Raw genomic sequence first — 14077 nt, forward strand, 5'->3', positions numbered from 1 at the left:
ACTAGTTCTTTGAATTGGGAGTGGTGAGAGTGCTCTAAAGGGCAATGTCCTGGCTAACATTATTCAGACACCGGCCTCATTATTCTTGGGCATACAGAAACTTGACGTGGAGGGTTCACTAGCTTCTCACATATGAGGATTTTGACGTGGTAAATCATGCCTTTTTCAGTTCCAGATTGGACCATCATAACTTTTACCTGGGCTTCAGTGCAAAAGCTTGAAAGTGAAAAAGGTACAACACAGAGCAACACACTTCATTAGTAACAAAGACCAGCATTGGCACATGGTTGTGCTTCCTGAAGTCCACTGACTCTTCATTGGCTCATGAGCAGAATTCCTGGTCATAATCTACAAGACTTTTAATGGACTGAGACCAACCTCAGAGATCACCTTACCCAGCATACATAGATTCCAAAGCCAGAAGGGATCATTGTGATAATCTAGTCTGACCTTCTGTTTAACTCAGGCCACAAAACTTCCCTGAAAGAATTCCTAGTTGTCAGTCATAGAGAATCCACACAATTTTTGGTAATTTGTTCCAATGGTTAATTGCTCTCACCTTTTAAAAACGTTCGCCTTATTTCCAGTAGGAATTTGTCTAGCTTCAACTTCCAGCCATTGGATTGTGCTATACTTTTCTCTGATAGATTGAAGAGCACATTATTAAACATTTGTTCCCGATGTAGATACTCACAGACTGTAATCAAGATACCCCATAACCTGCTCTTTGTTAGATTCAAAAAGCTCTATTTAGCTTATCACTATATAAGGAAGTTTTTCTAATCCTTTAATCATTCATGTGGCTCTTGTCTGAATCCTCTGAACCCTCTTCAATTTATCAACATCCTTCTGGAATTGGGAGCACCAGAATTGGACACAAGATTCTAGCAGGGGTCACACCAGTGACAAATATAGAAGTCAAATTAACCTCTCTACTCCAACTCGATGATATGCTCAACAGGCGCAATGAAGACCGATAGACCCAAGTTCTCACCATTAAGAGATGGGAACATAACATTCTCAGCGACAGCACCCTAATTGTGATACTCCTTGCCAGAAGAGATCTGATTCAATGCAAACTACTGAAATGTCAAAATACACATTTTTGATTAAATCCTTCTCTTGGGTTGAACTCTTTCAAAACACGAAATCCTTCTCTCTCTCTCTCTCTCTCTCACACACACACACACACACACACACACACACACACACACACACACACACACACACACACACCCCACCTGCTGCAATGGAAGATCACACAGAGGAGAACTTGTGTAAATTTAAAAACCAAAGACATCCATTTGTGTATTACTTAGATAGATAGATAGACGGTACTATGTAGAGATAAATAGTCAGAGGGCTCATCCTTGCTCTCTGAATAAAAACATTGACCTAATTCAAGATGCTAAGTGTTAATAGAGCTGCACAAAATGTTCAATGTCATATTTAAAGTATCTGTATTTTATTTCTATGGAAGTGTGTTGAGATCCACATAAGAACGGCCATACTGGGTCAGACCAACCGTCCATCTAGCCCAGTATACTGTCTTCCAACAGTGGCCAATGCTAGGTACTTCAGAGGGAATGAACAGAACAGGAAATCATTGAGTGATCCACCTCTGTCATCCACTCCCGTTTTCTGGCAGTTGGAGGCTAGGGACATGCAGACTTTGGGGTTGCATCCCCACTCATCTATTGATGGACCTATCCTCTAGGAACTTATCTAATTCTTTTTTTAACCCAATTATAATGTTGGCCTTCATAACACCCCCTGGCAGTGAGTTCCACAGGTTGATTGTGCAAATGACTGTGTGTGTGAAGAAGTATTTCCTTTTGTTTGTTCTAAATCTGCTGCCTATTAATTTCATTGGGTGACCCCTGGTTGTTGTGTTGTGATCATTTTGGCACAGCAGCTCTATCTGCTGCACACCTGGACAGAGTAGGTGTGTCTATGCAAACATGGTCTTCACCTGAAATTCCCCCCCCCCCCTCCAGTTCATCGCTAGATGTTAGGGGAGAGCTCATTCAGACCCTCCTTACACTAAGTGCAGGGAAATTCTCCTGTATGGTAGGTTTGGTAGATACAGTAGATAACTGTAGTATATCCGATATCTCTTTGGTATAGTTGATTTTTTTTAACCGACAGCCAGTGTGTATATTTAAATCAACTAATACATGAGTAGAATTTTGCTTTTCATAAACTCTTATTGTATCATAGGGCCTGTCTGACTGATCAAAGCAACACCATTGAATTGATATGGTTTTACCCTCTACTTTAAAGTTTTTCTGTTGATAAACAGGCAATGACTACAGCACATGGTTGCTCAGCAGCAGAATATCCACTTGTTCTGTGTACTGCAATTCTAAGGGGATTTTTCAACCTCGTAGACCGATGAGGTTTAATTATGTTTGAGCGGAGATACATTTAGTTATGTTGTATAATTTTGAATGCTAATGGCCTGATTTTCAGAAGGTCCAGAGCCTAAAATTACGCTGATTTAAATCAGTGCGTAAGTGCCTAAAACAAGTATTTAGATGATGAAATAAGGACTTATCTTTAGGCATCCAGTTTTGAAAATTGGGTCCTGTATACTCTAAAAGATATGATATTTTAATCTGATGTGGGAAGAAATGTGGTAGAGTACCTTGTTCAGTTAAGTGTGATTCTCTGTCTTCATATGAAAACTGGAGACCTGTATTAATACTGAATATTAGAAAAGCTGTGATAACCTACAAAAGGAACTTCTGTACAAAAGAATTCTCCATTATTTATGTATTGTGGGAGTACAATTATTTCATGCATGTCATGTACAGACTGTATTCCTCTTTGCTGGTAATAAACCCTGTGAATGTATCCAAATGTGCACAAGATATACTGCATATTATTTAAGAGAGAGCAAGACAGCTAATCTGAAAAATACCTGTAAATTAGAAATAATTGGCAATATTCACAACATCTTCCATGAAGACATTACAAAATTCATAAGTGCTTTGAGGCTAGAAATGACTGATATTCACAAGATCTAATGTTTAGAAAATGTTGTTGAAGTGTGCTCACTTTTTTTTTTTCAAATAATTTGCAGTTTAAGTTTCCTTGTAATATCTATGCCCTACCTACACATATTTTCTAAAGACAACACATAGAATTTCAAGCTGGAAATGTTTCTTCACAAAGGACATCCAAAGGTGCATGCACTTATGATTTATGTGACAAGACAAACACATCATGCAAATTTAACAACCAGTGAAATTGAGATACCAGGAGAGTGTGTTTTGTTTTGGGGGCAAAGGAAGGAATGAAACTTATTTTGTACATATTTTAAGAAATTAGGACCATATGGAGACTGAGGGAATATGGAGAAAGGGAGGCAATAGAAAAGATTGCAGAAGACTCTAAGGAGAATGGTAGATAACACAATATATGCGTCAACAGAAACATTATAATACTTGGTATTTATATGGTGCTTTTTTATCTGTAGATGTTAACGTTTTTCACATAGGAGAGGAAGTATCTTCTCCATTTTGCAGATGGTCAATTGTTTCTCAGTCTGGTGTCCTGTTCATTGGATCAGAGATTGTCAGTGCCTCTGAAAGATCCCCCACACTTGTAGATGAGATGGGAAAAACATGATTTTTGTTTCTGTTCCTTTCCATAGTTTTAATAAATTCTTTTTTGGCAGATCAGCCATTTTTAACCTCCAATTGCACCATGTATTCTAATACACAAACCCTCTGATGTATCCAATTCAAATTTGGGTGTTTGTCTATGTGGCACTTACAGATTTGTGTGTCAGAATTTAAACCTTTCCTGAACAGAAAATTCTAAAGTGTTTATGTTCTTTATTATACACAAATTAACTGTGCTGAGAAAATACATTTTATCTAAATCTGATGTGTCTCACAACTTCAAGAAAGAGAAATTAATTCAAGTATTGCAGTCCTCTTCTAGAAGCAATTGGTAGTACCCAATACACCCTAGAACTTTATGAAGCTATCACGCAGAGGCCAAATCCCAAGATATTCTTGAACGCTTGGTACTCTGTTGACTGTGCAAGTGTTCAGTACCTCTCACAATTAGGTCTTTAGTTTTTGACAGAGAGTTATGGCCTTGTGACCTGAGGGCAGGATTAACAGCCAGCTTTCAGACTTACTCCCTATATGGAGCAAATCACTTAATCCCTGTTGATATACAAGTGTGAAAAATTCTACATAAGTACTGGATTAACATATTGCCTGGCACTGGTAGGTCTGTCTTGAAGTAGAAAGATGTACGACAAAGATTAAAGTGTTTGCATACTAAAGAATAACAAATTTCTAATATAAAGAAACACCCACTGCCCCATGGTCTTATATAAAACCTTGTTTTACACACACTATTTTTCTTCCAAAGGTTTTCATGGAGGACTTCTGAATGGAAAGCATGCCAAATTACTCTCCTCCTTGATGGACAGGACCCTCGCCGACATAAGCACACAGCCCTTTGTGGAGGTGGGATACAAGTCCGGGAAGTGTACTGTGTCCAAAGTGTGATAGAATCTGGGACACACCAATTAAAGGAAGGTACGTTGTTAGAGGTTATCCTAAAATGCCTATACAGGGATCTATAAATTGGAAAGGTAAAGAACTATTGTGAGACTCATCAATAGCATGAAGCTGCATGCTTTTTTGCTGCCGCTGAGCTGGAGAAATATGTTTGTGGGTAAGGATAAAATGTCTCAGTGGCCTGCTAATAGCCTCCATGGAGTCATGCTGCCTGGAAGCTGGAGGAGGGAGTCAGTGAGCCCCAGAGCCAGCAGAGCATGGCTGTGCGGAGATTCCTTGCCTCCTATGGGTTCCCCTGTGATCTGAAGGATTCTGGGTGTGAAACCACTGCCCATCATGTGTGGTGATGGGGACACACTGTCTCCCACTCCCCAGTCTCTCTTGGAATGAGTTCAGAAAAACTTAGTCTTCCTCCTGTCTCACGGGTCCGGGGGGAGGGGCAGACCTGTCTCACCCCCTTGTCCCCATTTGTTGAATCCACTTGGCCATTTTTTGATATTGGTTCAGTTATTTATCAATACAGTCAAACCTCAGAGTTACAAACACCTTGGGAATGGAGGTTGTTCGTAACTCTGAAATGTTCATAACTCTGAACGAAACATTATGGTTGTTCTTTCAAAAATTTACAACTGAACGCTGTCTTAATACAGCTTTGAAACTTTATTATGCAGAAGAAAAATGCTGCTTTTAACCATTTTAATTTAAATGAAACAAACACAGAAACAGTTTCCTTATCTTGTCAAATCTTTTTTTAAACTTCCCTTTATTTTTTTAGTAGTTTGTTTAACACAGGACTGTATTTTATTTGCTTTTTTTAATCTCTGCTGCTGCCTGATTGTGTACTTCCGGTTCCAAACGAGGCATGTGATTGACAGCTCAGTTTGTAACTCTGGTGTTTGTAACTCTGAGGTTCTACAGTATGTCAGCCTATTCCTGGTGTGGCTTAATTCTCTGCTCAAGACCAATATGCAACCTTTCTTATGATTTGATGGGAAAAGCCAAAATAATAATGTCGCAACTTCTGAGCAGACAGACAAGTGTTGGAGTTAGAATGAGTTATTTTGCTTTTGGAAGAATAATGAGCGGATGCAGATGCATTATGAATACTTTATCCTTGTCTTTTTTATCTGCAGTGTGTACTGCTCCTGTAGAATATGGCTTTGAGCAGAGATGGTAAGATAGTAAGAACACAACATTTCAATTTAGACTTATTTACTTACAAAGCCAAAGGAAATCTTTATTAATGGCAGATTGCATGTCCTATCTGCCTGCAAAATAACCTCTCAGACTACAGAAAAACAAGACTCCATTCAGTCCCTATACAACTGCTTCTCCTGTTCCAAGAAGCTGGAACCTTGCTGTCCCAACACACACATTCCTTTATTCTTCACTATCTTGCAGTGCATGTGTCTCATCAAGTGAGGAAACTGTTTTAGTGACTACAGTAGCATAAAATTTTGGCTGTCTTTCTTACCCTCACAACAGTTTCTTGCATTGACCAAATCTCAGTAATGGGCACGTCCATATGCAGTAAGCCTCAAAACTGTGATTGTGCTTGAACTTTGATTTGTATTGTGGTAGCACCTAGCAGCCTGCTCATGGACCTGGACCCCATTGTGCCAGATGCTATATAAACACAGAACAAAAAGGTGGTCCCTGCCCCCAAAGAGTTTACAATTGTGATATGCTAAGGCCTTTATCCAAAAGTGCTCAGCATTGTTACTAGAAGCAATGTTTTCTGCATAACTTCCAGATGTGATGAACTGCTCTCTGAGATGGATTGTGGCTACATATGTGTCTTCCACGGTGGAAAGAAGCCAATGTTGGTTGAATCTTTTCAGATCAATCTGAGAAGATTATCATCTCGGGCACTGTAACCAACCATAGTGTTTTTGAAGGAAGACTTAATTAAACACTATGTCAAAAGTATTGTGGTTTTTTGTGTGTGTCTATCATAGGCCTTTTTTTTTTTTTTAAGTAAAAATGTAAAGGTGAATCCATTTATTTAAATACAACATCTTGATTCAACTTCTCACCAGAATGCAACTTCATTTCAAGGGTTGGCTGGAAAAAAACAATTCCATTTTGCAAAAAAATTTCAGGTTTTGAAATTTGTTTTCATTCCAAAGCAGAACAAAATCGAGACTTTTAGAAATTTTAATGGAAAAATTGAGAGCACAAGATCCAACAATAGCCTAGATAGCCTGGTGCTTAGGGCAGACACTGGGGATATGGAAGAGCCAGGTTCAAGTGCCTGCTTGGGTCTCCCACATCTCAGGTGAGTGCCCTAATCACTGAATCTCTTCCAGGAGTATCTCTCTTGTTTGTTCTCTGTCAGAAATACCATCTTGGACCGGAGAAACTTTCCTGACAAAAAATTATTCAAAACCAATATGTTTCTGGAAAACATTTCAGTTTCAATTGAGAAAAGTTTTGTAAAAATTGTTTGACTAGCTCTATTTCTGACCATACTCTTTCTGTCTTTCTCTCCCTACCTGCCCCTGCCCCTATTTAGACAAAGAACACTACTGAACTATCTTGCCAACACACTGCTAGGTCTTGTCTCTATAGACTTTGGCATCTATAGTATATTTTCTTAAACATCTGTCCTCAATACACATATGAAAGAAACTAAATTCTTAAATATTGTAAGTCATTTATTTTCCCTTATGGTATATAGTATAAGAATTTTGGTGGCAAATTCTGTTTTAAGTTACATCAGTGTAAATCCAGACTAATTACAGTGGAGTTTCTCTGGACTTACACCCACATAGTTTAGAACAGAATTTGACCTTTATCTCCAGTTTTTGAACTTATTCAAGCTTTTCTTTGTTCAAAACAGACTATATCCTATACGTCATATGGGCCTTTACATTTTTCCAGAGCAGCATCAAAACCTTTTGGGAGATCATATCCCTGTTTAGGCAGCTCTTGCTCTCTTTAAAAACAGTAAATGTTGCCCAAGGGGGTGTCATGCAATAGGATAAATACATATTTGTGTAAACGAGGAAGGGTATTAGCAGCTACTTTGGACTCATTAGCCAGCTAGAACATATATAGGACTTGTACTGTATTTGAATTAGCACTAACCCTGTCCTATATTCAATGTGTACTGCTCTTCAAATTCATGCCTATATTGGTAAAGCTGCAGGAAGAAAAAAAAATCAATTTATGACAAAGAAATTAGATTTTGGAGACTCAGATCTTTGAGTCCTGACCTTCCTGTCTTGTTTGTGAAAGTATTTGGAAAGAATAGGCTAGAATATATTGGCTATAGGAAAATTTGACTGGTACCTGGGGCGAAAGATAACTGATGGTCAGCAGTGTCATGAAAGGATCTTTGTTTGCTAATTGAGTGGTGGTGCTGTAGCTGGATAATCCAGCATCTGGATTAGTGGATCCAATTCAGAGTAACCTTTTTCTCAGGTAAGAAACCTGCCCTTTCTTATCAAAAGGACCTGATTTGAGAAGATGACGAAGAATGTACCTCCACAGTGTGAAATATATTCAAGCACGCCTGTGTCAAATCTGCATTGTTGGGATGTTGAGCTATTGATCTAACATTCTGTGAGCAGAATTTATAAGATTAAAGTCACATAATAGAATAATAAATATGTAACAGCTGGCTTCTTCAATAGAAACCCTTTAGAAGCAAGACTGAAAACGATTTTACGCAAATCTTTGGGGTGTAAAGCTGGCATGCTTTAAATTTGTAATTCAGGATCTTAAGGGTTTAAATTCATGAGGGAAAGCAACCTATTTATCACAGAGGTATAACATTTTTAGTTCTCAGATGTCTGGGAGCTAGTTGAAGTGAAAGGAGCAGATTATATAGAAAACATTTTGAAGGTAAAATATTTAACTTTTTTAAAAATGTGACTTGTTTCTCATGAAGGTATTTGATATGACATGTAATATTTACTCCATTATTACTGGTGCATTTATTTATAGGGCTGTTTATTATATGGTAAGTAGTTAGTCTGCTTCACCCAATCAATTTGCATGAGACTGTAGATTTTAGTTCAGTTTCTTATCTTTTAAGTCTAAAAAAATCAAGTGCACATATTTATATTTTAGGGCCATTTATGCCACTGGAATATGCAAGTCATTCACAGCCCGGTGATAAGGGCATTATATATTTTCTTATTATAAAAACAAAATGACTTAATTTCTCTTTGTTGACCACACTGGAACATCCACAAAGAAAAGGACAGTCACAAAAAATGAAGTTTTACTTAGAATAAAAATATCCTAATTTTAAACCATTAGTGGAGGGCTAATCTCACACTGTTCCAAGGTTTGGTTCAGAGCCTTTCCTGAAGTGTATCCAAAACTTCTGGATTCCCTTCCCTTTCTTCTTCATGACTTCTCTGGCAATGTGACTTCTAAGTACATTGTGGCCTTTTCTCAAAGCTTTCTAGTATCCTATGACCCTTGCTTTTTTCTAACCAATCATCAACAAGCTACCTGCACACCCTCTCTTCCCATGGTCACCTTCATTGGTCCCCAGTATCCCTACTCCCTTAAGACTCTTCCAATAGATTCTCAGCTGCATCCCTCCTACCTTCTGCAGGTCAGTCATAATACTTACAATAATAAGCACTATGCCCCATTGTAAATGTTTGCCAGATATATTTCTGTTGTGGTAGCGCTGAGATACACCAAGCAGGATTGGGACCACGTTGTACTAGGAGGTGAACAAACACAGGAAGACCTCTTTTCTCCTCCGAAAAGTTTATAATGTCAATTCATGTAGCCGGACTTCCTGATTGTTCCTAAATGTACTGAATCACTGGTGCTTCTGGCAACCTATTATTAACTTCTTTCCATGCTGAGATTAGCCTTTTATTTATACTATGAAGTAGTTTTCAGTTGATAATGGGACTTTACTTCTCACCTTGTGGCTTCCAATTTTTTTTAAATGCATAAAAAAATCCCTTTCTATCAGACACAGGATGCAGCAAGTTTCCTTAACAGTCTCATGTGAGGAGGCATTTCTAAGCTAAAAAAAATGACCCAGTTATCCTTTGTCCACTATTTTGTCGTCACTATCAAAACCGTGTCTTTCGGGCTGGAGACGTATGACTTGCCTTTACAGAGTTGTGATTATTTGTTTCTATTGTATACCATGTAGGTGTTTTATATTGTAATTCAGTCTTCAATGATTTTCTCAACTAATTTCCTCTAGTACTGAAATAAGAGTCACTGGCCTATATTTCCTGGCGTCACCAATAACAACTTTTAAAAATGGATATTATCCCTTTCTTGGCCTCTGGTAAATAACTAACTCTGTATGGTTCTGCCAAACATTAAATATATATTGACTTCTGTTGTGGTGGATATCAAGATGTATTGTCCTGAGAGGTGAATACTGACTAAGGTGAAGGCAAAGTTGAGATACTCCTTAAGGGACAATAAATCTTGACATTGTCACATTGTTATGTGTGTTCGAAATAGGCTTGTCACAGATACCTAGAAACTTCTCCGTTCTGGCCATGAATTTCTGATATGTTTAGGTGTTCATTTTAAACTAACAATCTTAAGAGAGATGAAGTTAAAAGTCCAGGAGAAAGTATCATTTACCTTCTGGGAGGAGTGAAAAATAGTTTTGGGAAGACTTTCTGTAGTCAGGATGTGCATTCACTCTCTGATTGGTTAACATTGTTCTTTATCTCAGTATTGCCGTGTGTGAATGTAAATAGTCGAAACTCCCTGCATCAGTGTGACTATATTTATTAGCCCAGAATTAATTTATATAAGTCACTGCTGTAGAACTGGGCAGTGTTTCAAAGAGTTACAAGATTTGCATTCAATTGAGTTCTCAGGCTTATACTACAGATCCAGAAGAACATCGGATTTTTAAAAATATGAACAAACATAATCTATAGTAAATGGGCTGCTATTTGATTCAGGGGCATTGACCCAGAAATTCTGAGAGGAAACACAAGTGTTAGCAAGCTGAAAATATGACATTTTTTCCCAAACAAAGTAAATGCCTTATTTACAGTACAAGTGCAATTATCAAACAAGTTAGAAGATGCAATAAACCCTGACCCTTCCAATACACAGAGGTCTGTCCATTTATCACAGCAATACACTGAATTCTCTCCCACTGACCCTTTGCAATAGAACATCTTTGATCTAGAATGAACTATTTCTGCCTTGTAGGAAGTTGCATGTTTGCCAAATGACAAAACTCAATCAATGAAAAGAATCACAGAAAGAGACACTTTATTGTAACACTGAACAAAACTTTATTCAAATAAGGAAAACAGCATTATCCATAAAGGTATTAAGCCTCTTTTTCTCTGCTTTCCTGCAGAACCTTTACCCATCTCCTTCCTACCAGTTATCCTGCTACAGTTTTAAAGAAATACTATGTATATAGTCAGACAAATAAAAGCAAATAAAGCTCTGCTGGAACTCAGAACAGGGTCAATGAATGAACTGCATCCTTGAACTAGTGGGAGCCACCTTTGAGTTTGGGGTTGTCTGCCAATCAGATGGCTAGACAAATGATGGAACTCTTTTACAGATGGTCAGTTCTCTATTAGAGTTCACCTGGCCTTTGTGTGGCAAAAGAAGTAGTGCTTTTACAGCCACCATGTCTAGTCGAAATGACTTAGTTCATTTAATACCGTAATGTGTGTTTATTAATGTAACCTATTCCTTTTTTTTCTTATTTCTGAAATATTTTGTTAAAAGTTTTCATTGCTGCAATATGCAGTAACTACTGGCAGGAATTTGGAGGACTTTTTGACATTTGACCATATCCATGTGCATATTTCTAATTCATCGAGGTATTTTTAGAAATTATATATTCATACTCTAAACGTATGGATGATTGCTACCATTTTTATTTCAAAATAATGTCAAAAGATGCACAACATGGCTGAAATGAAACAGTTATACTAGAATGGGATGTGACTTAATTCTTAGAGTTGACTCTCTGCCCTAAAACTGATTTGCTTTCATTTTTCCCAGTGTGTTACAAAAAATGATAAATTATTTTGCTAAACCTAGTGCTGAGGGGATATTAAGTAATGCAGGAAGCCTCTTGATAAAAAAAAAAGCCTTATGGTTAAAATTCTAATATTTATCTTACCCTTTCTGTCATTTGACTTTTGCAATCTGTAGAAAAGGTCTATTTACTTTAGTAGTAAGGTGAATTGGATTCCTGCCAGCTTGGTGTAGTCCCTAAATGAATATGTCAAAGGCAATATTGTTTTTCAGAAATCATTCAGAAAGCAGTCTTTTTAACATTAATAGTATCTTTCATTAGTTTTGAATTAAATTTCATCTATTGCCATTTAATAGTACAGTTATATTGTAGAGTGCCTGAGGAGCAAGAGGTATGAATTCTGAGTCCATGACTTAGAATCTAAGTCGCTGCTCAGTGTTCCTGCATCTGAACTTGAAGTACAAGCATGAGAGAATCTTGTGCATTAATGTTTGCTGAGACAAGCACCAAAGCCTTCTGTAAAAGCAATTTAAGACCATGGATTCCTTTAAGCATAAAATGGTAGATCATCAGGAAGAAACAAAGAAATGTTTGCTAATACATATATCATATAGTTTTTGAAAACACTTTTCCAGTCAGTCCCATGGTCCCTTATTGAATGCATTGTATGTAAATACATCTGGGCCATATCGTCTTCCAAGATGGAGAGTCTGCTGGTATTGTGCAATCTATCCATCATGCACAGCCATGGAGATCTACATAATTAATGGTGTGAATGAGGGCAAGATTTGGAACAACAGTTGGAATTTAGTTAAACCAATGTGGTGCATGAGCTAGAGGAGAATGTAATTAATCACTTCATCACCATTGGTTTCTGCAGTATTAATAGCAGTAAAATGTAAACACATTTTTTTCCTCTATAGCAAGTAGACCTGACCAGAATATTCACAGACCGTGGATCTGCTGAGTAAGGTGTTTCAATTGTACATAGTTACTTTTAGAGAGAAAATACAGCTGGTACTCTGATTCAGCAGTCCAGTCCTAGACTGGAAAGCCCTTAAGCATGTGCTTAACATAAGCCTGCATTTAACTGCTTTGCTGAATAGGGATGGACTTAAGCAATGCTTAAATATTTTGCTTTAGAACATAAAACACTATGGGTCAGGTAGGTTCTTTTTTGCTGCTTAATTAGACCCTAGCAGATTGGGTTTGCTCTAGGAAACAAATGCCAATAGTAAATTCAGAAGCTCTGTGACGTTTATATGAATGAAACTACAGTCCATAACTTTTTTTCCTGTTTAGTCACTAGGCCTGTTGACAAGAAACTATGTGTTGGCCCTGCTCCCTCTGCCTCCCAGCTGTGCAACGTTCCATGTTCTTCTGACTGTCTGGTTTCTGCCTGGTCTGCATGGGGACCCTGTGTTCATGAGAACTGCCAGGATCACCAGGGACGAAAAGGTGATTTAACTGTTTCTCTCATATGCTAGAGCCTGTAATTAGGTCTGAATTAAACTAAACGCCAGCATGTTAGGATAGGAATTTAAAACAATTGGATCCAAATGTAGTTTCCTATTGAATTCCTTTGATATAAGTTGGAACCAACAGGTGGATCCTAGGGTAGAAAGTGGCCTTTGATGTTGTAGGCTATTGTTCTTGAAAAATATGTGTGAGATCCTCATCCCTACTCCAGCCCCTCCACATTTGGTAAAAGGGCTAGAGAGACATAGAGGGGCTTTAAAAGTCTTCTGAGAACTGTCTCAAAAGTCCTGGTGTAGGGGGCACGCTGGGTGTGGAGCTGGAAGGCGGAAGGAGAATGTCAGGCTCAGAGTTGCAGCATGTAGCAGTGTGGAGATTCCGGGCAGTGCTGGGGGCTCATAGGGCAGCCTCGGAAGTCTGCTGCAATTTAGGCAGACATGAGAACCTGTCTAAATTATGCTGGGAGCAGCCCGCACCTCCAGGGTTGGGAGGATGCAAAGGTGGTTTAAAGCTACCTCAGCCCCACTTGCCCCTGGGCTGCGAGTTCTGTGCTGTGGCGGTGTGCAGCACAGAATCACCCCGTTAGTTTCTAAATGTATTCTCTATGTTAAGTATTTAAAGAATGGCCCTCATCAATCACATGCCAAGGGGCAAGTCTCCTCATTTGAAAATGTTGCCCAATGTTTTCAGAAAGTGGAATTTTTGTAATTGTGAGTTTTCTAAGATGGTTAGAGTTGGTTTGAATGTGTCAAGTAAAAAGGTCAAAAAAGGCCTTTTTGCAAAAATGGAAATGTTTGTAAAATCATTTCATTTAAAACAATTTCTTTTTGCTTGTTGGAAAGTGTTGAAAGCAACCACTGAAGCAAATTCTGCTCATAGTTCTTTGGCATGGTTTTCCTCATATTTTGTTTCTTGGCCATGGAGTTTTGTGGCCTCCAACCACGCTCTGTCCCATGTCCTCTGTCTGGGATGTTGGTGTAGTAGAGACTCAGAGGGAAGTGTGCTGTTTTCTGAATCACCAGCCCTACTTTCTGCAGCACCAAATGTTTTCTCTAGAAGATTTCCATCCAGGTACGGACTTGCTTCCTCCAACTCT

General features: G+C 38.3%; 1 protein-coding gene across 2 annotated transcripts in view; it reads left to right on the top strand.

The window, feature by feature from the left end:
- The window catches only part of THSD7B (thrombospondin type 1 domain containing 7B), a 626924-nt gene that overhangs the window by 326176 nt on the left and 286671 nt on the right, over positions 1-14077 (top strand). For both annotated transcript variants that reach the window (XM_065561607.1, XM_065561605.1), the window contains exons 5-6: positions 4393-4562; positions 12808-12963. In XM_065561607.1, the coding sequence (XP_065417679.1) occupies positions 4393-4562; positions 12808-12963 (326 nt within the window). The remainder of the gene's footprint in view (positions 1-4392; positions 4563-12807; positions 12964-14077) is intronic.

The sequence above is a fragment of the Chrysemys picta genome, chromosome 11 (assembly GCF_011386835.1).
Source record: "Chrysemys picta bellii isolate R12L10 chromosome 11, ASM1138683v2, whole genome shotgun sequence".
In the NCBI taxonomy this organism is placed as follows: Eukaryota; Metazoa; Chordata; order Testudines; family Emydidae; genus Chrysemys; species Chrysemys picta.